Below are 24,580 nucleotides of genomic sequence, written 5' to 3' on the forward strand. Positions count from 1 at the left end.
TCTAAACATATATGAAAAAAATGAAAATGCTTCCCAAAGCCTCTTGGCTATGAGTGCACATATGTATGCTACATCTAAAAATACAGCCACATGCTTATAATGTGCAAAATGTTTACAATAAAATGATGTTTTGGTTTACAGTTGTGCTCAGTGTGATTTTAATGTATTTTTTAATCATTGAGTATTGTTTTTGGGCCATTGGTCATTATGAGGCACAGCTGCATATGTCAGCCTTGTGTGTCTGTGGTTACATTTGTAATGCGATAATGACTGCAGTGCTGTTAAAGCCTCTGCTCGCGCGCATGCACGTGTGCGTGCGCACTCATGCGAGTGTGCGCTGACACCTGCTAGAGAGCTGCTTATTTGCATGATAAACGTGCAGCCCATCTTGTTAAGCGCCCTCTGAATGCAAACCGATACCGCCTGTTGGCCCCGCACCTGAGAGGTCAACGCTCAGCCGACTCACCCACCAACCGGGGGCAATTACCGGAGAAATCACAGGCGGGTGGAGGAGCGAGTCAACCCCGCGCTTTTAAAGGTTGGTGTGAGTCTAACCTCTGCTCGGGATAACCTGAAGGCAGACTCCTCTAGTAAAAGCAGCTGCTGAACATGTCCAGTGCGATGACAGAGCACGCTGCGAATATTTCTGTCAGTCTAAAAAGAGGTGGAGAGGGCCCAGACTAAATTGGATTGATTTTAGGTGGGCTCTCCCTCCTCAGCACCCCTCCAAAGAGAGTCTTTTACCACGCTGCCGCCGTCTCCTCACCGGCAGTTTAGCAGTAAAACATTTTTATAATCAGACGTTATTGTTCGCCGCCTCCTTGTGGGAGATGCGCCCATGTTCATTTTTTAAAAGGGCAAATCAGCCATAATTCAGTTTATAAACTGCTGCGCGCAGGGGAGAAATGCCTGGATGAATATTCATTAGAGTCCGCCCGAACTGCCACGCTCGGTGATTCATTAGGCATATGTAAATATCACTCACTTTAATTGCCCCTAAACTGACTCAACATAATGTTGTCATTAGCAAATTATTACTTATTTGCGATACTAATGGTACGGTATGGCGCGCGGAGCTGAAGCCACACATATATGATTGCAATTACAGCTCGTTTTATTCACAGGGTGACTGCGGGATCTGATGGATCTGTAATCCGTGTGTGTGTGTGTGGCTAAAGTGGCAACAATTAATTTCCTTGATTCTGAGTCTATCAGCCAACACAAACACACCGTGCGCACATCCTGCCAAACCAGCCCACGATAACAAAATAAATCGGCGTGTTTTAACATACCTTTAGAATGAACTCGAAATCATTTTAAAAATCGAAATGTTGAATTAACCTAATGAAAAACCAGTAAAAACCAAACAGTAACTTTATCAATAAAGGAAGCATGAAAATGTTTATGCGTGGATTCCATCGTGCTTGATATTTAAACAGTATAAGAAACATAAAATGTGTGTTTAAAAATATAATACGTGCGCAAAAAATAAAATGAACGTGTTTTCTTCCTCACTGATCATGAACAAATTTATTGATTTTGATTCATAACTCCTGTACTGGTTGATTTATAATGCTCTTTAAATGTTGCAACACTGCTTTTGCATAAAATTTGCTTTAGAAAAACAAATATTTTGATGATAAAGAAAATTATTTGATCCTTTAAAATTAGAGGGTAGATTTGAACAGACTTAAATTGAAGAGAAATATTATTTTTCTTCTTTCAAATACTGTTTGCTAACAATATAAGGCTACCTGTTTGAAAGGGCCACGGTGTAATTCATTATTCATGTTAAATTTCATCAAATATCCCCTAAAGCTTCATATTAAATTAAGGGAAATCAGTCAGTGTTTAATTACTTTGTGTGTGTTCAGTTTACCTTCAGAAAAACAAGGCTCAGCCTCAGATTCCTGTCAGGTACCTAAATCCTCTGATGCATGCTGAAACCAGCGGCTGTCACATTTAAAAAAATAAAAAAAATCCCTCACTGCTTGTCACAGTCTGCAAAACACAGCTCGGTTTGGAGTTGTTTTATAGAGGCAGCAGCAGTTTGAAACAACAACCATGACAAAACAGGCCCACAAAACAGAGGGAGAGGCAGAGACAAATAATGATGTGTGTGTGTGTGTGTGTGTGTGTGTGTGTGTGTGTGTGTGTGTGTGCGCACGCATCTGTGAGAGAGAGTGAGGGAGCTAATAAAGTAATGTGATGGATGATCTCCTTTCTCCCAGAGGGACCAGCACCATGTAAATTGGCCCACACAATGCATTATGGATAAGGCAGTTGAGATTATAGCTTGTTAATGTGTCCCTCCCTCGTCCCCTCCCTCCCCTCTCTCCCCCTACTTCTTGCTTTTCTCCCTCGCTCTCTCTCTCTCTCTCTCGCCATCCCTCTGCTTCAGCTCAGGCAGTGACATGGTCACCTCATTGTCGGGGCGCGTGGGTCTTTTAGCTGCAGATGGAGAGGAAGACGAGCTGTACTGCAGCGATCTGCCAGACTTATTGGAATAAGTTTATGTATCTGTGCACGTGTGTGCATGTGTGTGTGTGTGTGTGTGTGTGCGTGCATATGCTGCTCGCATTGTGAGGACAACAGTTTGTTCACCCAGTCACATCACAAGGAGTCACCTCCCAATGCGGGGGGAGAAGGAGTAAATAAGTAAGCTGCCTTTTTAAGGGTTAAGACTGAGCATTTGTCTATAGAATTATAACAGTCATCAGGGGATATATGGAAGTCAATGCAGCATCCACCTAAGTGGCAAAAACATGCTAATGCATGTGTGTGGTGTGTTTGTGAGAAAGACAAGCCAATCGCTAAGCAGCCAGCAGAGACAGTCCGTCAGCAGGGGCCAGGACTGTGGACATATGTCTCTTTCCTCCCTCACCCACACTACACCCCCCTCAGCCTTCCTTAGAGGGTGCCAACCCCCCCCTCCTCCCACACAGCCCCTTTCTCTCCACCTTACAGGCCCGTCCAGGGATCTGTTGGGCCATCTGTTGAAGCATGGCCAGAGGAGCCGGTCTGGAGAAAATGCTCTAGAAAAAGGCCAGTGTTGCTGTTGCTAACTAGCAGGGCTATGTTTGTGTATGTGTGTGTGTGTGTGTGTGTGTGTGTGTGTGTGTGTGTGTGTGTGTGTGTGTGTGTGTGTGTGTGTGTGTGTGTGTGTGTGTGTGTGTGTGTGTGTGTGTGTGCCAGGGTAGACAGGCCCCATATTGTTTGAGCAAAAAAACATGTCTGTGTTGTCTTTAAAGCCTGTATATGTTGTTAATGAGACAGAAAGCATTTTTTCTCTTTATTAATATAACTTGAATGTGTTGATTGTGATTGATTACATGAACCTCGTTACAACAGCATGATGACACTCATGTTAGCCTCAGGTCATAATAGTCACACTGGAACTGCTACCAGGCTGGACTACCTGCATTTCCTCATCACTTGTATGTGAATGTATGTGACTGACGTTAGCAGAACACAGTGAAGAAGGTGCAGAGAACTTCATATGTGAGATCAGTGACTTAACATGCATTAGTGCTACAGCTCACTCATGCTCTCTATCACTTTGTGCAGCTGGAGCTGTGTTAGATGGCTAAGTTGCATGCAACCTTTCCAGCTGACACTGGAGAGCATGATGGATTAACATTATATAAAATACACCGAACAGACAATGACAACACTGAAGACGTAGAGAGTAGGTTATAAATTAAAAGCTATACTTATGAATTGTTGAGCTTAGGGGAAGATTTAGATTTTTGTTGCTGCACTGAACCAAACCAATCTTTCCTGAACATCAGCTCAATAAAAGGTTTAATCAGTTTGATGTCACAGGAAGATCTGAAATAATTCTGGAAAATCTGGAAAACAGCATCTGTGACCTGCAACCGGTTATGTCACTTAATCTGTGACCAAATACATAAATGAACGATTCCTCATTATGAGAAGAAAAAACAATCTTGCTGACATACAGCTTATGTTCAAATATTTGACGCTTGGAGAGAGAAAGCAATAATTAAATGTTATTAATAAAGCGTGTTTAAATCAAAGTGCTATACTACGAAAAATTTAAACAATGAAAAACTAAAAGTAGTTCCTAAAAATCCGTAATGCACACATTCACAGCATTTATGTAAAATAACACAAGAGCAGCTTGTCCTCTGAACACAGTTCCAGATATCAGCTTCCAAAAGCTTAAGAGGAAAAAAAAGCTAAAGAGAAAAAAAAGCATTTCTTTAGCTCAGATTTAAATATCGCCACAGCTGATGAATTTCTGAGGTCGCTTGGGAGAGTTTTAGTTCAACCACAGCAGAGGCACAATAAACTTCGATCACTGGACAGTCAAGAGTGACTGGGAAGCAGACCCTAATGATCTTCAGGAAGTGAATGGATGCAGCATATGTAGCACATATGCAGGTGTAAGACCATTTAAGGCTTTAAATACAAATAGTGCAACTTTATAGTAGTATACTACTAACTGTGGTTTGTAGTCTAAATGTAACAAATCTGACGCTTTTAAAACAAATTCTATTTTTACCAACAAATTCTGTCTTCACCACTCATCTGATCTTTTTCTAATGCACATTATTTTGATTAATGAAATAGGAACACAATTTAAAATTGTTTGTAGAGGTTTAAAACCCTTTTTTTCTTTCTTTTTTTCGTGACATAATCATACAGTAATTAAACTGTCCTTGTGTCACACTCGAGGATACGGCGAACAAATGTGTCACTCAGTAAAAACCAGCCAAATCGCAAACCCTTTTCTCTGTAAAGAAAACCTTGGAGAAAAAGACCCAGAGAAAACTATTGTGCATTTAATGCTATTGACTAAATGATAATCTTAAAGCTCGTAGTTCGCTTTGGCAAATGTTCAGCGGGGATGGAGAGCATATGTAATCTGTACCCAACTGGCTAACAACATTCAAAAGCAGCTGCGTGTGTCCTTTAAGGGGTCTAATAAACAAGCATGAAGGAAAATGGGTGAACGATCCCACTGAGAGCTCAACACCTGCACACACTCAGCTCACCAAAACAGCTGGTGCGATCCACGGCGAGGTTTTCCCTCGTTCTGGAGAGGAGTCTTTGTTCGATCTCAGCTGATATGATGAGTTTGAATGTTCTTTCATTGGAGATGTTTAAATACCATCTCAGGTCAAACCATTTTATCACACAGCTGCTTAAATTGTGAACTACTATTTTTGAATCCAAAAGTGCACAAAAGTCACCATTTTTATCTTTCTTTACAAGGTTGCTCAGGTAAAATCTGCAAAACTGCTCGCTTTTTGAAGCTTTGTGTTGAGTCATTGTTTGCAGTTTATGGTCCAGGATCCTTGTGTCATTTTTAGCTTTCACTGAAACCAACAGTACACAAGAGATAGCGGAGCATTTCAAGACTTTGTTGTTCTTTCAGGAGTTTGTGGAGAAAAAATACAGAAGCAAAGGCTGATGAGTTCATCACAATTAAAAGCTTATGATGTGATGATCCACTATGGCTTGGTTTAGTTGTTATTTAAGGTTTAAAGCAAGACATTAAAGCAAACAAACAAATAAATAAATGCTTCTTCATCTACCTGTCAATTTTGAGATTGTGGAAAGAAAAATCCCTCATACACATGCCAGTATTCATTTAATTACTCAAATTATTCTATGTTTAATAAGATTATACCTCATGTGCAAATTACATCCAATTTCCAAAAACTTAAAAATAGATAAATAAAGAAATAATTAACTTAAATCCACTATGTAATTGTTTTACAAGACAAAGCTTTCAAAGCCTGATTTCATACTCTGATAATCAGAAAGTGTTCAAGCAGTTTCAAATACTCTAATCACCGCAGTGTTTTTTGCTTCTTTTTTTTAGTACAATCTTTCAGAAGCTCGCTGCATTATTTTCAACTGAAGGAATACAGTTGTGAATAAAATGTCAAGCTATCTCTTTACCTGAAATAAATCAGTAACTAATGGGCAGTTATGGTTAAAGACAAACAAACAGGTGTGCTCACGGGCGGCGCAACCTTTATTTTTATTTCTGCAGTAGATCAATACAGAAGTATAAACAGTACAAGTTCAACATTTCACTTATTTCACTGATTAATCTGGCAATATTTTATAATAAAGTATAATATTAATTATAAACTGCCAGAAAACTAAGCCAGAGTCGACTTATTCAAATAGTTTTGTTTAGTTGGATGTTTAAAATTGAGACGTTACATGAATGTAAATCAGATAAACTATCACTTTAGAAGCTGGAGCGAGCAAAAGTTTTGCTTTGCTACTTTACCACACAAGCAAACCATCGTGATAGATTTTCTGTGAAGTGACCAATCGGTTAATGATCTAATAACTTCATCTCCAGACCAGCTTCAACCGTCTGTTTTGACAGAGCAGGGCAGGATTTCCTCAAACTTGAAAATCATCTGTTAACGGTTTAAATCGTGCAGAGTCTCCTTGGCTCGCTGCGTCTTGATAAGCCCGGCAATCTTCGGCTCTGTGTGTGTGTGTTATGTGTGTGTTTTGTGTGTGTTTTGGCTGGACCCTCCGCGGCTGTGTGTGTGGGTGGTTGCCTCCACCCATTAGAACGGGTCATCTCTCTCTCATGGAGAGTTTTCACGGCTGTGGAGCGGATTAGGAGCAGAGAGGGAGGCAGACAGAGAGAGAGGAGAAGAGATTATTGGGCATGCTGGAAGGAGGAAGGAGGGAGTCTCAAAAAGCGAGAATTAGCATCTACACTTCAGCATTTGTTTGTGGTATGTAGCTGACACTCATCCAGAGTGCCCGGGTGTACAGTGAGTACAAATGGAGGAACAAGTGAACACTGGCATCTCGTCACGAGTGGCCTTTAGAAGAGAGGAAAGGAGGTCTGAAGGGAAGAGAGAGGAGACTGTTGGGTTAAAGAGAGCCTATGTTAATGCATTTATAATTACATAAACTACAAGACAGGTTAAATCTATGCTGACATTTTAACAAGGTTTAAAAATCCGAGCCAAGATAATATTTGTTCCAATCCCTGCTTATTTAAACTAAATTATCTTGTAATTACAATTGCAGTGTGATAAGTTTCACTTTGATTAACAGATAGAAGCTTAAGGTGAAAGTCAAGCGCATAGAAATTAAAATATTCTTTATTTAAATATTCTAAACCAGTCATGTGGATGCAAATTGACTAAAGGCTTACTAACTTTTTTTATGGCTTATGTGATCGAGTCTAGAGGTCCATGATAAACTGAAACGACACCAAAGCAGAAGAAGTTTAAATATCTAGGGTCAACCATCCAAAGAAACGGACAGTGCACAAAAGTGTCAGAAGAACAGCAGGAGGAGTGAAAGACATCTTTTACAAGATGCTAGTGAAACCTGCTGAGGTATGAATTGGGGATAGTGGCACTGAGGAGGCTGAGGTGGAGGTGGCAGAGCTGAAGATGCGTAGATTTTTATTGGGAGTGACCAGAGGGAAAAGATTAGAAATGAGTATATCAGAGGGACAGCTCAGGATGAGTGCTTTGGAGACAACGTTAGAGAGGCAAGGCTGAGGTGGTTTGAACATGTGCAGAGGAGGGTTATAGATATACTAAATATAAAGAGTGTTGAAGATGGAGCTGCCAGGCAGTAGGAAAAGAGGAAGATTAACTGATGTAGTGAACAAGGACATGCAGAGGGTCGGTGTGACATAAGAGGATGCTTTTGAGGAGGATCTGGAGGCAGATGATCCACTCTGGTGACTGAAGGGAGCAGACAAAAGAAGAGTGTCTTGTTGTGGTTTTCCTTTCTTTCCCCACCGTTTATGGTTATCCGCCCCACCCTTTCCCCATCTTGTGTGTAACTTGAAAATTTACGGACATCCCAAAATGTTACAATATACCTTCTGGACCAAGAAGATTGCCATAAAATTCCAAAGTTGCCTTTGTTGTTGTTTTTTGTTAGAAATATGTCGCATATGTTGCAGTGGTGACATTTTGAAGCATGTTCGTTTAAACTGGCTTCTCATTGTGTAAAATACGGGACGGGGGTTGGGGGGGGGGGGGGGGGGGCACCCATCTGTCAGCATGCCACATCTCAAAGCAATTGTTTAAAAAAAAAAGTTGCAAAACCAACGGCGTTAAAATGTCATTGTGTTCCATCTCATATTTATAATGAATTACAGGCTCGACAGTCAGAGAATATATGATCGTCTTTATGGAATGTTTACATCTCGGTTGGTGTCTGAATGGAGCCGGGAGGTGATTAAGACATGAAGTGAACCAAACATTAAACCAGACAAAGTTTCGCATTTACAATTAAAGTTTGAACTACGATCTTAATGGCTGTCCCTCTCTTTCACACACACAAAGACACGACACATCCCCCGCTGCACACACACACACACACACACGGAGGAGCACCATTCGCCAGTTGGTCTTAAAGAGGCAAATTCCTCCACAGCATTTTCTCAACATCGTAAAGCGTCTGCCGTTAAAGCAATGTTTTTTCAATCCGTCTGCTCCCCCTGACATTTCCAGATAACGTTGGCGTTAGGTTGATTTGGGGGAATTTGCACACCATATGCTGCTGTGTCAAACACCTACATTTAAGCCGACTATGCCTCTGCATCTCCTAATAGCGGCATCATTGGAGCTTGTTTATCTAATGTGCCTGTTAATGTTATTTATTGGGAGTCTGCCCGCTATCCAGTTCCTCCATGCATGCTAAGGAGACAGACATAAGATATGCAAATGCTAACGTCGACCGAACTTTGTGGCAGTAAAACAGAACATTTGCATTTGATGTAGCACATAATAAACTAGTTATTAGCATTTTAAATGCGTCAAACAAACTTGAAAAATGTGGCCTGTGCTGATGTGCTTTTTATTATTGCTGTGTGCAAGGAAAACACACATACACACGCCGCACGTGCCTTCAAACGCTCAAAAAAAAAGAGTGCATGGGGAGACACATTACTATAAAACTGCTGTACACAGGACAGGATGTCACGAGGCAAAGAGTCACAGGACGGATGATTTTGTTTCCTCACCGTCTGGTATTTTGGTGCCATAAACTTCCTCTTTCTCAAACTCTACCTATTAAGCTATGAAGAAAATTTCATTTCATCAGCAAATCAGAGAAGAAACTCCAGTTTCAGCTTTGACAAGAAGAGATGATAAACAGGCTGGCCTGCCTGCTGCTGATTTATTAACTGAGACACAAGCATAGGCTGTATATAAAGGATGGACATAGATTTTCTGGTCTGAACAATGAAACCAAAGTGAAAGTGCCTTAAAATGCCATTCTTTTCAGTGGCCAGCGGGGGGCGATGGTTTCAAAAAGAAGGCAGATATCTCTTACTGTAATGCACAAAATTTGTGTTCATTTACCTTGAAGAGTTGAGGAACCAAACATGGCCAGATGTAGCTGCTGGGCTGAAGACACAAGTGTACGATTATGCTGGTTTTTGCCACAGTTTTAATGGTATCCCTTCAAGGTTTAAAGACATACAAATACACACAGATAGATGTTGCAACTGTTTAAAAACTTTGCAAAGAAAACCCCTCGACAAAGTCTCGGCCTTTGTTTTTTACTTTTTCTCCTCCTTATCAGCTCGTTTGACGTGATATTGTCTTAAGTGGAGACACCTATCGTTTCAAAATATTAGTTAGTGTTGACGAGAAATAAATATAGCACAGCTGCAGGGGCCTATATGACCTTTTAAGGAACAATTTTAGCTGCTACTATAGGTCAAATGTTTGTGAAACTTGCACACAATGACTACCTCAAGGGTCTATAACCACACTGTGCTTAAGGTAATACAGGTTGTTTTACGGGGACTCGCTACTCCTCGTGGAGTATTGGTGAGATTTCACTGAAACAGGATTTATTTGTCCTTGATGTGACTGTTAACAAGCTTCCTTGACGTCTCTGTGGATTTTATTTCTCACTAGTTTGTGCAAGACAGCAAACCAACCAAGAAAACTTGTAACTTTCTTTCTGTATTTCATGCATTATACTAACCTATTAATTGTGATGGATCATAAGTCAGATACGTTATTGACATGCTGCCATTAATCCACCTGCTAGTAGTGCAAGGATGCAATCAGAAGCAAATTTGACTTCAGTGACTTGCCCGAGGACACTTTGGCAGGTGGAAGATCAAACAGCTAACCATGGGAGTAGCAGCACAAGTCAGCTGATCACAGCCTGCACATGAAAAATCCACTGTGCTCACCCAATTTTTGGTTCCCACCGGTGATATTCCACTTTAACCCCTGCTGATAGCCTCAAACCCAGCCTCAAAGTATCCCAAGCAACTGTATTACTACTGCTGGTGTTGGTCTCAAGCCTGGATAATGGATGGTCGCATCAGGAAACACATCTGGAATTAAATTTTGCCAAATCAAACATGAGGATCGATCTGTAGCAGGATCAGCCAAAGACACCGTTACCCCATAGCTTAGCAGCTAATTCCTATGGCTATAAATAAAGCAACAACAGTAATAATGTGTAAATAAACTGATATTTATATGGCATTTTTTTGCGTATTTTCCTGAGCATCCATATGAAATTCTAGTATTACGACTATCCTGGTACCTAAATGATTTTAATGGGAGTAACACTCATTAGTTAAGCTCATATTTCTTTTTTCTATCTTCTCTTTCTGTCATGGTCCTGGGTCGGTGATCCAGCGCTTATAGTTTGTTATCATTTTCCAGATGATGATGATGATGATTGTTTTAGTTCTGTGTTATATTCGGTCTGCCTCTGAGTCTGCATCTGTATCTGTCTGTCTATGGTGTCACCCCATCTGTTTGTGAAGCTGTCTGTTTAGATCTGTGTCTTGTTTGGTTCCCCGTGTCTGAGTTTCCTGTTTTATTGTGAAGGTCTCTGTCTGATGTGAGTGTGTTCAGTTTACATTTCCCCTGTCCCGTCAGTTCTGATTTCTCCCAGCTGTGTTGCCCTCCTGTCCCTCATCCCCTGATTACTGGTGTGTATTTAAGCCCTGTGTGTTCTCCTGCCTGTTGTCGGCTCGTCTGCGTTCATCCGTCTACCTCTGCGTTCTATGGTGTTCCTGTCTCTGCGTCTCTCTGCCCCGCACCCCTTTTGTATGGTCTCAGGTTTGTCACTTAGTTTCTCCCAGTTTAGGTTTCCGTTTGTAAAGTACTCATACCTCGTTGCCTGTTTTTGTCACCACCACCTTGTAAATAAAACATCACTCGTATCATCAGTTTGCTGCATCTTGGGTCCTCCTTTTCCTCCACACCACACGGCTCCCTCCGCCAGCCGTGACACTTTCTTTTTAGACTGTTTGTGTGATTAGCATGCTGAGCCAGAGCTTCAATGAATAAGAAGCATGGATGGCTTATGTTTCACTGCCCCTGCTACCTAGCGAACACAGAGCGCCGGGGGGGAGCTGTCTGAATTGGTTTTTCATTAGGAGTTAATGATGTGATAATCTCTCTAACAGTATCCAGGCCTTAGACACTGCAGCCTGCAGTACTCCTCTAATCGAGTGTGTATGAGTGTGTCTGCCGTCCAACATACATATGTTTAAAAGAAGGGACTGTATTTGTGAATGTGAATCATTATAACCCAGTGTGGATGGTGAGCGTTATACAGCCAGGGTTGAGATGGATGGGCAGTCATCACTGAACCACACATGCACGCAAACATGTGCACAGATCAGACCTGATCTGATCTCTACATGTAACCCCGCTCACCCACCCTCACCCCATCAGCTTAAATCTTACATGTTAATCTCCCTCCTTCTCTCTGTCTTTCTCTCAAACACGCACAAACATACTCGCTTTCATTCCCCGCTTGCAGAGACCCCTGCTTCATTTTCTGGTCATGTGCACCCATTGCGAGGGGGCGAAGCGGACACAAAGTGAAACAGGGAGCAGAATGGGGAGGAGAGGAGGCGAGGCTGGAGCTGCGGCCTGAAAGGAGGCGGTGGGAGGTGTCTAATTGTCCCACGCTGAAAGGGACAGTTAAAAGGAGAATCTTGTTGCAAAAGCTGGTGGGCTGGGCTGGAGGCTGGTTAAGTGCTGGTGGTGTGTGTAACCGTGTGTGTGTAACTGTGTGTGTGTGTCTGTGTGTGCTTGTATGAGTGTGAGTCTAATGAGGAGGAGGATGACTGATGACCAAAGGGAGGATGATACTGAAGAGGATGAGTTTAAAGGTTAAAGAAATAAATTAAAATTGCAGTTAAGTTAGTTTTAGAGCAAAAATATTAATATCAACACTCAACACGATCCAATATTGTAATTAGCTAATAAAAAAGCTAATTAATTCCAAAAATGTATAACTAACAGCGTGCATAGTGTCACTTTCACTCCTGGTTTGCACTCACACACCCTGAAAGACATCCAACAAAACAGAGGTTATAAACTATGTTGCATGGTAGAAAATCCAATTAATTCATATTTAAGACAGTACTGCTTATTGACAAAACATATTATACTATCTAAGACAATGCTGGTATAATTTTAATGTGATGAAAATGCTGTCAAACCATGATAATACTGATATAAAGCATTTGCTTTCCCTGAGAAAACGAGACAAGGCCTAACATGTGAGGCACATGGGCAGTATATGTAGTGCCTTAACCTTGCCTTTTTACATTTTTATTATGTGTTACATTGGTGTGCATCATGAATGATCCACTAATACAAATAAGCCCCTAGTGTACCTCCAAGTATATGTTGGTAAATATAATTACACCATAATATCAAGTAAAAGAGGTGAAAATTCCATTCGTTTCTTGGGCTGTATTATAAAGTATTACTAAAATTTCCAGAGGAAACTCTACCTACCTTGGTTACTTTTGTACTTATGCTGTATCACTGCTATTTTACAATAATGTTGCTGCTGCTTTCATCTGGTGGTGATAGATTTACACTTTGAGTTAGGTCATGTGTCATCAGTGACAGTAGCTCAAAAAGAAAAAACATTACTTTTTTTTAATATAGTCATAAAAATCATTTTCACAGATTTTCTTAAACTATCTTATGGTTTAAGGGTACATCACCCATTCATACCACCTGTACAGGCCATCCAACAAATTCAAGTTCTTTAATCCATATCACTAGTCATCGCCATGCACCCACCAGGTAGTCATGCTAGTTACCTCAATCTAATGCAATCTAACAGCAGTTCATGAAGTAATCACAACCTCTAATCTACTGAGTCGTGTCCCGGAGCATAATTTTTCATTGGGCTAAGCTCATATATATAGATTCAAGGTTCAAGGTTCAAGGTTCTTTATTTGTCACATGCATAGTTATACAAGTATAACACACAGTGAAATGTAGCCTGACACGCTCCTCGACATGTGCAAAAATTGGGGGTGGTGGGGGGGGGGGGGGGGGGTGTAGAGGAAGAACATTATATATATATATATATATATTATATACACTGGGTGAATGTGCAGTAGTAGCAGCAAGCAGGTGAATTCTGTACATTAATATGAATAGACATCTGACATTCATGTGCCATCACTTCAAATGCACTAAGCTACTAGTAACTGAAGGGTTAGCTTTAGGTCTGTGAAGGTCTGTTAGCTTTAGCTTTACTGACCTCGTGCAGATCAGATGCTTCATTACCAAATGGCATGATTTAATTTGACTTACTGTTGTAGAGTATATCAGCAGAGAGGACATTTTTGGGTGGGCATAGACACCAACACTGTGGGGTTGTTGGTTCTGATTAGCAAGCTAGCTGTAGCGCTACTAACACAAGATGCAGGATGTAGCTGGTGTTAATAGCTTTGCTATGTACGGCTCAAGTCTGTTGTCCTTAGGCCAATGCTCAGGTATACAGTACAATATATACACTGATCTCTCAGTTGTGTTACAACACATCTGACTTAGACGCAGCAGTGCATCAAGGAGTCCAAGCATGCACCAAAAGGATGCTGTCATTTAACGGTCACAGGTGTTTACTTGATGTTTGACAAAGAACTGTTAAAGATGTAAAAGATTTCTTGCACTGATATGTAGCAAAGATTCTAAACTAAATTGTTTTCCAAAATTGTTTTCAATAAGGAAAACAAGAATTGCACACATTGATCAGTCGTGCATTGGGATGAAAAATATGTGTCTGAAAACTTCATTGCTTCTGTTTGATAAAAAACATGCCTCAGAAAGCTTTGAGATGCCAATTTTGTATCAGAGTGTGTTCAGACAGAGAGAAATAAGAACATGAAGGTATGTTTCTTCATTACTGAAATGTTAATTTGACTTGTTTTTGCCTAATTAACGCCAGTGTCTTCCAAGAACAAAACAGCCCGACAAATATTAATTAGGACCTCAATATTCATGTTGGCAGAGATGGTTGTGAGGTCTGTAATTAACGAGATTTTAATCGTTTGATCATCTCCTTAATTAAAGGCTTGCTATAATTTGAAGGTTTGTTTACTTTTCACAAAATAGGAATGAAGAAATCTTATTGATATTCTTTTACCCACAATTCACCCAAAGAAAACTGAGAAGGCAAAATCAAGCTTTTAAAAGTTGCCATAACATATCTGAGAGGTGCGGTACATCTTTTACTTTTCAAATGTTGACCTATCATTTAGAAAAATAAATCTCAGAACTACTTTTTTTTACGGTTTTTGCTTGGCATCACTGTGAGATATCAATACTCCTGTTGCTGTCTTCCATCTGCCACTCAAACACTTCAAACTAAGCGAAATCTCTTTTAGTGAAACTTCAAACTGTGGTTTGATGGTGTCTTTGATGGGTAAAATGAAAGGAGTATACATCCACAGTTATTCATGCATGGATTGTATTCAGTAAAATGATGTGTAGGCAACGTTTCTGTAAGAAAAACAAACTATCCACTGTCAGCTCAACTATTTGCAAGAATTTCTTTCTTTTTTTTTAGATTATATTAGCATAAAAACACATTTGTCCTCCTGAAGGAGGAAGAAATATAGATTGAAAATCATTCACCACAGTTAATAAGCCACATGGCAGGAGCCCAATGCATTTAGGCATGTACATATGGTCAAGACCACCTGCTGAGGTGACTGAATGTGGTGTGGTTGTTATTTCAGACACTCCTGATCTACTGTGGTTTTCCACACAACCATCTCTAGGGTTTACAGAGATTGGTCAGAAAAAGAGAAAATATCTACACGCACATTGTGCCTCACCAACTGAACATTGTTTAAATGCCACAGCTTACCCGAGTACTGTTGTTGGTCATGTCCGTCCCTTTATGACCACAGTGTACCCATCTTCTGATAGCATCTTCCAGCAGGAAAACTCGCTATGTCATAAAGATCAGATCATCTCAAACTGGTTTCTTGAACACGATGATGAGTTCACTGTGCTCAAATGGTATCAAAGAATTATGGCAGTCCAACACAGTACTAGCAAGGTGTAACTTATGAAGTAGACAGTGAGCATACAGTTACTTGACTGCTACAAATGAACGGCTCTAGGTTTCTGTTCTCACTTTTATATAGATGTTAATGGAGGTCCATATTAAATAAAGTCAGGATAACTCTCAGCAACAACTGCAATACATTTTTAGGTTTGTGTGAGCAATTATATTTGAACCATCAGTAACTAATATATAATTGAATTTTTATTTATTTAAAGTTACTGTCAGATTTCTGTTTTTTTTGTTAATTTGTTAAAGTATGTGGCATGAACCAATGCCAGATACATTCACATTTTACTCCTTTGATAGTCCTTTAAAGTGAAAGTTAGCATCAGATACAGAAGAGATGGCACAAAAGACAAACTCTACAAGTAAAAAAAAATTCTACAATATAAAACACACAACCCAACTTTTGTTAATATGCAGCAAAGAAAAAGGTTTTAAAGCAATTTTAAATCAAATTAATTGTTAGTGTCTTGTAGCCTCAAGCAGTTCGTTTTAACAAAATTGTTCAGCAGTAAATGTTACATTTTGGTGATTTTTGAAAAATAATGTTAACAGCTTCATCTTATTTATGATGATATATTTTGGCTTTCAGGAGAGTCCCGGTGAAGCTCTAATCTCTTAAAGCCATAACAAGATTTCTAATGAGGTCCTGCAGCACATAATTAAATGTGTAAGGTCACAGAGTGAAGACTCATATGCCCACCTCCACAGACCAGGTAAGTGTTTACAGTCTTTACTGAAGTAAAGCATGGTTTGATATACAGACGATTACTCCATGTGAACTAAAGCAGAAAGAACACAAAGAGGCAAAATGAGGAGACAAAACATGTCTAACTCCTGACGATCTTTCCCGTTCTGCATTTCAGAGTATGTGAGAACTCAACACATAAAATTTTTAGTTCTTTTTTATACCAGTGACATCAGCTATTATCTTTGGCTCTGACTTTTACTTTCTTTATTGTCTCAGGTATGTGTGTCATTGTTCTTTAAGGTAAGAGATACTCAGCCAGTCATGTGTCACAGACACTCACTGCTGACCACAAACTACCAGAGAGAAGCTTCCAGTCACTGTGGACTGTCCTGAGACTAGTAGAGGTGGTCTAGTAGCCGGAGCCTCCCAGGAGGTAGATGAAGAGGAGACTGGTTGCTATTTTTCAGATGTTTTTACATTTAAATGGAGGATCTGACTCAAACTCTATGGGCCTTTAGAGATCATAATAAACAAGATCTTCTGAACTTTTAGTTGTCTGTCGTCTTCTACTGGATCCTATCCCAGGTGCACCAGGCAGGATGCAAGATGAACAGGTAAATAGCAACAGGTCACTTGCAAAGTCCACATAGAAAGCCCCTCAGCCAGCTGATGGGTTCAAACCTGGGACCTTCTTTCTTTAAGGTGATGGTGCTAACCACCAAACCATCATGCAAACATTATAAAAAAACTGTAAATGACCTATTATGGACTTAACTGTGTTACTATCTTGTGTTTTTGGGGTCGGTAATCTAAGCAGACCTCCTACTTCCTGCTCTTTGGTGACACATCAGAAATGTTTTTATATATCTCAGTCATTTAAAGGCATCTCTGTCTACATGCACACATGCGCAACACTCAATTTTCTCATGACCCAACGTTGCATGAACCTGTGATGCCTAATACACATGCATTACAGAATGGTATATGTACAACATTCAAACGGTGACATCTAAGATAAAAAAGCAATAGTGCTGGCTCAATTTGGGTCCCTGTGATTGTGTCCTTTTGCTGCCCAGAGAGCTGATGTGAGAGGGCAGAGAGCCACTTCTCAAAGAGAGGAACAAAAAAAATGTGAGAGGGTTTCAAGAGAAGAAGCAACCCTAACCAGAATCTTGTGAGAAGGAGTACAGAGAGTGAGAAAGAGTGTGAGAGGAGGAGAGAGGGGGAGAGATAAAAAAAAAAAGATACGAACAGAGGAATAAAAGGAAAACGAGGAGCTTACGCAGTGAAAAGAGCACATTATGGGCGACCTGCTGCGACAGTAGTGTGGGGAACAGTGAATAACTGCCTTCATTTAGGCCAGTGTCCTGGTGGTGTTGAATCAGAGGCCTCAGATGGACACACACACTCACAAACACTAAAATACATAAGCAAAAAAATACCCTTTGCAAAGCATGTGTTCCTGCACAGATTGATATCTGACACACACACACATGCTAACAGACCTGCTCTGCCCCTCTCATTCACACATTTCTCCACATTGGCCGGATTAGGAACACTTTCTCTTGGGTGTGCGAGGCTGCCCCACACACAAAGAAACACTTGGGGACAGGATTAGTAGGCTTACAGGGGATTCACATATGTCCAGTTCAAGCAATTGGTATTCAAAGCTTTACACTATCAAATGCCACCAAGAGAGAGCAAAGCCGACCAGCGCTTTTCTTTGCATTGGCAGCACCTTTATGAGAGGGGCTCTTTTGCTGGGCCAACAATGAGGCTGTGAATACACATTTTTACTGTTCTACCAGGGGGATCTCATTGGTGAAGGATGAAGCACGGAGCAGAGTTTGAGGCAGACTTTATTATCGGGGGTTTGAAGTGCTGGGTGGGTGAGAGTGCAGACGGATGGATGGATGGAGGCACGGATAGACAGATGGAGCGATAGGGATGCTGAGGTGGTTGGTCAGAGGAAGAGTGCTTCAGTTACTTCCACATGTTATTGTTGGTGGCCCGTTCCCCCACTCCACCTCGACAAAACAGATCTGGAGTAGACTCTTCAGAGTGGAGAGAGCACTCTCAGCTGCTCAATATAGACAATACTGACTCAATTTACACCATTCGCCCAATATTTTAATGCACATTGAAAGATCAGCTTTTTGCTTCAGTGGATAAAAACTAACGTTTTGACTGTTTTCACTGCGTGTTGACAATACAGAATTTTTATGACTGGTTTTAAGATTTATTAGTTTTTCTTCCCTTTTGTTTTTGACACATCTGTGGTTTGGCATGTCTTTCCATTTTGTCGTATAAAATTTTTTAGACGTGGTTTCTGTGCATGGCTTGTATTTGGCTAATATTGTATTTTAAGTAGCTTATAATGAAATTTAATTGATTGCTGAAATGATTTCAATGTTTGAATGTTTTTCCAGTTTCTCCAGTAGTATTTATTTTAAGATAATAATAATAATAATAATAATAATAATAATAATAATAATAATAATAATAATAATAATAATAATAATAATAATGTGCTTTCAGCACATGGAAGCTAGATGTTGGACCATGAGGCACAGCCTTGTAAACTCTGACATCCGCATGCTGCCATATGGCCAGCAGAGTGCCGCGAGTCGGAGCCGGCATGTTACCTCCGTCCCAGCGGAGGCCCTGCACCCCTGCGGCAGCACTAACCGCTGAATGGGAAAAGCAATTTCCCTTCCCATTCCTCGTCATTCCCTCAGGCGGCCACCGGCGGAACCTCGGAGACTTTGGCTTAAATTTTGACCGTCCGATACAAAGTGAACAGCGTGTGTGTGAGTGTGTGTGAGGCTGATGAGGTTTTCTTCTTTTACAAAAATGCAGCATGATCTCTGCAGTTGCGTTTGACAACAATTTTAAACGGCTCTCTTTTCAAAATGTATTTCTTCTTTCTTGGGATGTGATCGCGGTGCGTGTGTGCGTAAAGTATGGGAAGATCTCATAATAAACCGCGTGTGCTTTGTGCAGTAAAAATCACTAAGGAAGAAAACTGACCGGTTTCTCCAGGAAGAGCAACTTTCCCTTCCACGAGAGAAGTGGAGGGGAGAGGAGAGAAGCGCGGTGCCCCCGACAGTTTTCTGACAATGGCAGTGAATGGTTGCGCACCGCGGTCACTGGGACAGTCAAAGCACACCGCCCCCTTTCTAACGGGCACGTCATCTTCCTAACTAGGCGTTATGAATAGGAAAGCCGCTTTTGTCTGTCCGCGCGTATAAATACCCACAATCAGTGTCCCCCTCACCGCAGAGTTACAGAGACACACGCAGAGTGAAAGTCGACAGACACTGACGCAAAGTGGGAACCGATGTGATAAGGACAGAAGCACGGGACAGGAGGGATACAGGCAACATCAGGTGACCAGAGTGACTAAAGGCTTCGGGAAAAAGAGAGAAAGGGAGAGGCAGGGAGTAAAAGCTGAGAGGGGAGAGTGTGGGGAGAGAGTGAAAGTGAGAGTGAGAGAGAGAGAGAGGGAGGAAGCCAGCAGCGACCTCCTACCCAACAACCTCGGAAGCAAACTCATAAAATGAATTCAGACTCCAGCCCAAGCAGCAGAGCCTCATCCCCGGACATGGACGGCATGTTTCTCCGTGACCACCACCCGCATCACCATCACCATCATCACCACATTGGCTCCTCCGTGTCCTCCTCCACGCAGAGCGGCGAGCAGCAGCGCCAGAAGATGAGCGGGGGCGAGCACCTGCGCTCAGGAGAAGCAAAGTCCGCGTCGGTGGGAAGCAGCAGCAGTAGCAGCAGCAGCAGCAGCAGCAGCAACAAGTATAAACTGAAGAAGCAAGTCACCGAGGAGGAAATGTACCAGCTCCGTCTCAAGATTAACGGCCGGGAGAGGAAGCGCATGCACGACCTCAACCTGGCCATGGACGGCCTACGAGAGGTGATGCCCTACGCGCACGGGCCCTCAGTGAGGAAGTTGTCCAAGATCGCCACGCTGCTTCTGGCCAGGAACTACATCCTGATGCTCACCAGCTCCCTGGACGAGATGAAGCGGCTGGTAGGGGAGATATACGGAGGGCAGCACTCAGCCTTCCACTGCGGCCCCGGCGGACACTCCGGAGGTCCCGCCGCTGCCGCCGCTGCAGCAGCCGCTGCCGCTCACCAGGTGCACCCTCTTCTCGGGAGCGCGCTGTCTTCTTCCACGTCCTCCACTCTGTCCAGCGCGCTGCCGGGGCTCACGTCCATCAGAGCACCCCATTCCCTGATGAAGGGGGCTCCAACTGCGCCCTCGGCCCTGCAGCTGGGCTCCGGTTTCCAACACTGGGCTGGGCTGCCGTGTCCCTGCACCATCTGCCAGGTGCCTCCGCCTCCTCCACACATCCCCATCACCTCTACCGGCCTCACGAGACTCTCAGGGGAGGGGAAAGACGGGATGAAATGATGCCCGTGTGTCTGATGAGCAGCAGAGACTGAGAGATGTAATGATGTTTGTAAATAGATAATTCAGGGCATGAGGGGGAATTTGGCCTCACTGGTGCATGTTGTTGTTTAGTCTGTTTTCTTGTTTGGCGTATAACAGAAAAGCCTCTTTCCTCCTTGTAACAAGGACTTAGACTATATATATAAAGACTACTGATTTTTGCCAGTTGATGGTAAAAAAAAAAAAAAAAAAGGAAAGAAAATACACACCGCGCTCCTGCTGTGTTTAACTGAGTCTTCGTTGCACATGACATTGTGAAAGGTGAAGGAGGCAGCATGAACATTTAAATTTTGCTTCTTTCTTTTTCTTTTTTTAAAACATTTTTTAAATATATCAAGCGTCATTTTGTGAAAACGAAGAATGCTCTGTGCCTTGTACCAAGGATTTTAAACTTGAGTTCTATGTAAAAAATAAATAACAACATGTTTGTGTTTGGCTAAAACGATTCTGCCACCACGGAAATTTGTTTTAAATTTTAATTTTTTTAAGATTTATTTTAATCGTGTGGCTCACTGTGTGTCGATTTGTGCCCTGATTTCTATTGATTTCTATTTTGATTTTAACTTCTGTTGTTTTTTTTTTTGCATGATGGTGTAATTATCACAGCATGATTGTTTTTGCTGAAATGAATTTGTTATGCCCAGAGACCCCGTGTCTTTATTTTTGTACATTGTTGATGACTGATGAAATATTTATTATCGCCCAGCGTCACTGGATGAAATTTCAATAAAACTGGAATTATGAATCATACCCAATTTATTCCTCTGTTTCTTTTAAATACTCACCAAATCATCGAAACGACATTTTTTTTTCTATCATATAAGAATTAAACCCCCGGAAGTTTAAGTCAGTTTTACTTTTTATTTCTTTAATTAATTTTGGTAGTTTCAGACAAAATCTTAAGATAAATACGAAGCTGTGCTTCTTTAAATATTTTATTTTGCCCACATATATGTAATCATTGCACATTAAAAAAAACAAATCTTGTTTTAAATAATAATTATTGCGCAATGATTATAAACATTTCAAGGCCTCAGACAAAAACACCTCAGCGCGTTTTTTCTTTTACACTTCTCATCATTATTTGTTCTTTTTTTTAAGACCCCGGATTTTTCTGCTTATTTAAAACAGACTACATTGAAATCAACAAAACGCAGAGATTTATAGATAAATGAACATTTGCTATTTTATAGTAAAGATTTCTAAGGAAAGCTGAAAATTAGCATCTGATATTTTTCTCCTTTGAATGATCCTAGAATAACTGCTGAAATTACGCAGCAGGACATTAAACATTTTGCTGGTTGTTGAAATTCATGTTTTAGAACTGTTCTAAAATTAACCAAAGTTTTGAAGTCATGTCACCTTCTTCTCGGGGCATACACGTCTGAACAATAACACGAATGCATCATTTATTTAGAAATGTTAGGAAAAGGGAGAAACGAGAGGGAAATAAGGCACTGAGCTGCAGCCTAATGGAGCTCAGCTGAATTGGTCCCTGTAGCAGCTAGAAAGTGATTCGCCTTGGGGAGCGCAGAGCAGTTTGTCCGCCGGGTCCCTTGGGTGTTTCTCCGTCTCATCTCTGCAGCGACAGAATGCACGTATGTTTGTGGAGATTACAAGTTAATTGTTCATGGGGGACCGAGAGGAGAAAATCACATCACAGAGAGGCGTCGGGATTACAGGCTTCTAAATGTAGAAGATTATACATTCAGACCCCCTCCTCGGCCTCGCCGTATGCAAATGAGTGTGTGGATTAAAAAAGTAAAGAAAGACAGAAAGAGAAAAGGAGACGAAGCCCTTTTGTAACTTATTTGGAGGGAAGAAAACACAAGTTTGGTGGCTAAGTCGAGAAAGAGTGAAAGAGTTCATTTTACGCTTCTTCTTCTTTTTGTCTTTAGGAATGAGTATAGCCTGTCTGTCCCTCGCAGGCTGCCAGATGGGATGTAAATAGCTGGGTAGCTGCAATGGCCTTTTAACCACACAACACTGAGGAGGATGTTGTCAAGGGAAGCTGGCGGTTTGCGAGTTAATAGTCATGAGTTGGGGTAATTACTTAAGGTTTATTATGCTCTGGTTTCAAAGGAAATAGACCCTTCAATGGGCTGAGAAATACTTCTTAATTCTGGCTAATTAGGAGCCGAGCAAAGCAGAGACAACTGCTGCTTCTGCTACCAGAGAGGGAGAGCATTTGTAAGTAAGCCACAAAATAACGCACAAAACAATCATGCACATGCAAATGGCGTGCACAAGACACATCCGTGTTAAAGAGAGGAATGTAAACCAGCTTAAATTTGGAAGTGTACGTCCTGCTCTGATATGTCGATCATATGGCAACAGAAGCATCTTCCTGCCTTTGGCCTGCACACTGAAATGGAAGATTTCCCTCTTATTCTTCTGAAAGCTGGAAAGGTAAACAGAAAAACTAACTTGCAAGCAGCGAGTGAATTACAGGTTTTCTGTGTTTATCTAACAGAGGGGCTTATCTTCCTGGCAGGGCTCACAAAAATTATCCTCATTAGACTGAGACTTTTAGTTTTGTTTTAAATAAATCCCACTGATATTCAGATTTGTCTTTTTCATTAAGGCAAAAACAGGAGGAGAGAAGAGGATAATAATGCAACACAACAACAATAACAACATCAACACAAACGCAAAACTAAAAAGAAGAACTGATAATGTTAAGGACCGAAAAACTCAACTGGAAAAATAAAAACGGCTTTCAAATTTGGACATTTTATGTATTTGAGCACCTATTTGTTATACCAGAGGCAGTTAAACCAGAGAAGGTTGTTGGACAGCTGATTTTGGTCAGTTCTGCAGCAAACATCAAACTTAGAGAGTGTGCGAATAGTGAAATACAAATAACATAACATCCTTAAAGCAGCATTAATGCATTAGAAGTGAAAAAGGTGTTTATTGCAGAAATTATATGGAAAATACCAAAAATACTTACAAAGAAAGCTATAAACTCTAAAAAATGAGATGCATATATATTTATATAGCACGTGAAAGAGGCTGTGAGATCAAATCTATCATTTCTACAGAAACTATTTGTGTTTTTGTTTGCAGGCTGGTCAGCGATCATAGGATGGACTCGTGGCCATCAGCTCTTCTTTTCATGAGGCTTGACAAATGACTGGCCCTTTACAGAGCACACACCTGTTACTGCGAGCCACTCGAGGTTTATCACTTAGAGAAACACTGCTTTGTTCACCCTCTCCACACACACACACACACACACACACACACACACACACACACACACACACACACACACACACACACACACACACACACACACACACACAATGAGAGGCCTTTTTTCTCCATTCTTAAACATGGATGCTAACAAGGCAACAAATACTGTCAGCCTCACTTGCTGGCCCTGTGACAAAGTTCCAACCTCCAAATCTGAAAATCCGCAAAGTTGTTTTAATTAAAACACCCCGACAGCTGCTTGCCAGCTCCATCACAGATATAGTTTTACAAAGCTGCAAATATAAGGGTTGTTTTAGAGGGGGGGGTGTCAGATATGCACAAACAGTAGGGGCATTTAAGGCTTTTATAACTCCAGAGTTTGTATAAACATGTCATTTGGCAGCCACAGACTGCTGTTGCATTGAGTGTGAAGAGTCCTGCCTGTGTGGAAGTGTATGAATGTGAAGTGGTCTTCTGGTTTGTTTACTTGGTCGGTCAGTGAGCTGCTGCCTGAGGGCAGCAATTGAAAATAAATTTTAGTTGAATAAGGGGCAGTGGCCGCATCAGCCGAGCTGCTGCTAGAACAAAAGCAGTTGAGGGGATAAGTTATTGACCGAGCTGACAGCCTGAACGAGGCTGATTATAACCGCCTGGTTATGCTCAGTGTGTGTGTGTGTGTCATAGTCATATTGAAGCAGGTGCAAAGTCCGTTCCCTCTCTGAGTTTACCTCCATCTTTCTCCCTTTCTGCCCTGAGGGAAGCTTCTGAGGCCTCTGCCCTAATGTCCTCAGCTGATTCCTTAGACTAATGTTTAACCCATACTGCCAAAGCAGAAAGCATATTTCCATCATAAGAGCGCTTTGCCATTG

At 41.3% G+C, this 24,580-nt stretch overlaps 1 protein-coding gene and 1 long non-coding RNA gene across 2 annotated transcripts; both read left to right on the top strand.

Moving 5' to 3' along the window:
• Positions 1-333: 333 nt before the first annotated feature.
• Positions 334-16,583, top strand: LOC145419617 (uncharacterized). The gene is made up of 3 exons (XR_013900919.1): positions 334-538; positions 15,947-16,070; positions 16,346-16,583. It is a non-coding gene; the product is annotated as an uncharacterized LOC145419617 (long non-coding RNA).
• Positions 16,584-19,313: 2,730 nt separating this feature from the next.
• On the top strand, positions 19,314-21,263 carry olig3 (oligodendrocyte transcription factor 3). The gene has a single exon (XM_026190601.2). It carries the CDS (start codon positions 19,605-19,607, stop codon positions 20,472-20,474), a length of 870 nt encoding a protein of 289 aa, XP_026046386.1. The 5' UTR covers positions 19,314-19,604; the 3' UTR covers positions 20,475-21,263.
• The last annotated feature ends 3,317 nt before the right edge of the window (positions 21,264-24,580 follow it).

The sequence above is a fragment of the Astatotilapia calliptera genome, chromosome 13 (genome assembly GCF_964374335.1).
Source record: "Astatotilapia calliptera chromosome 13, fAstCal68.1, whole genome shotgun sequence".
Classification (NCBI taxonomy): Eukaryota; Metazoa; Chordata; class Actinopteri; order Cichliformes; family Cichlidae; genus Astatotilapia; species Astatotilapia calliptera.

What these genes read in the sequence shown, in the direction of transcription:
- olig3 (XM_026190601.2), top strand. Translation starts at nt 19,605, where the DNA reads ATGAATTCAGACTCCAGCCCAAGCAGCAGAGCCTCATCCCCGGACATG.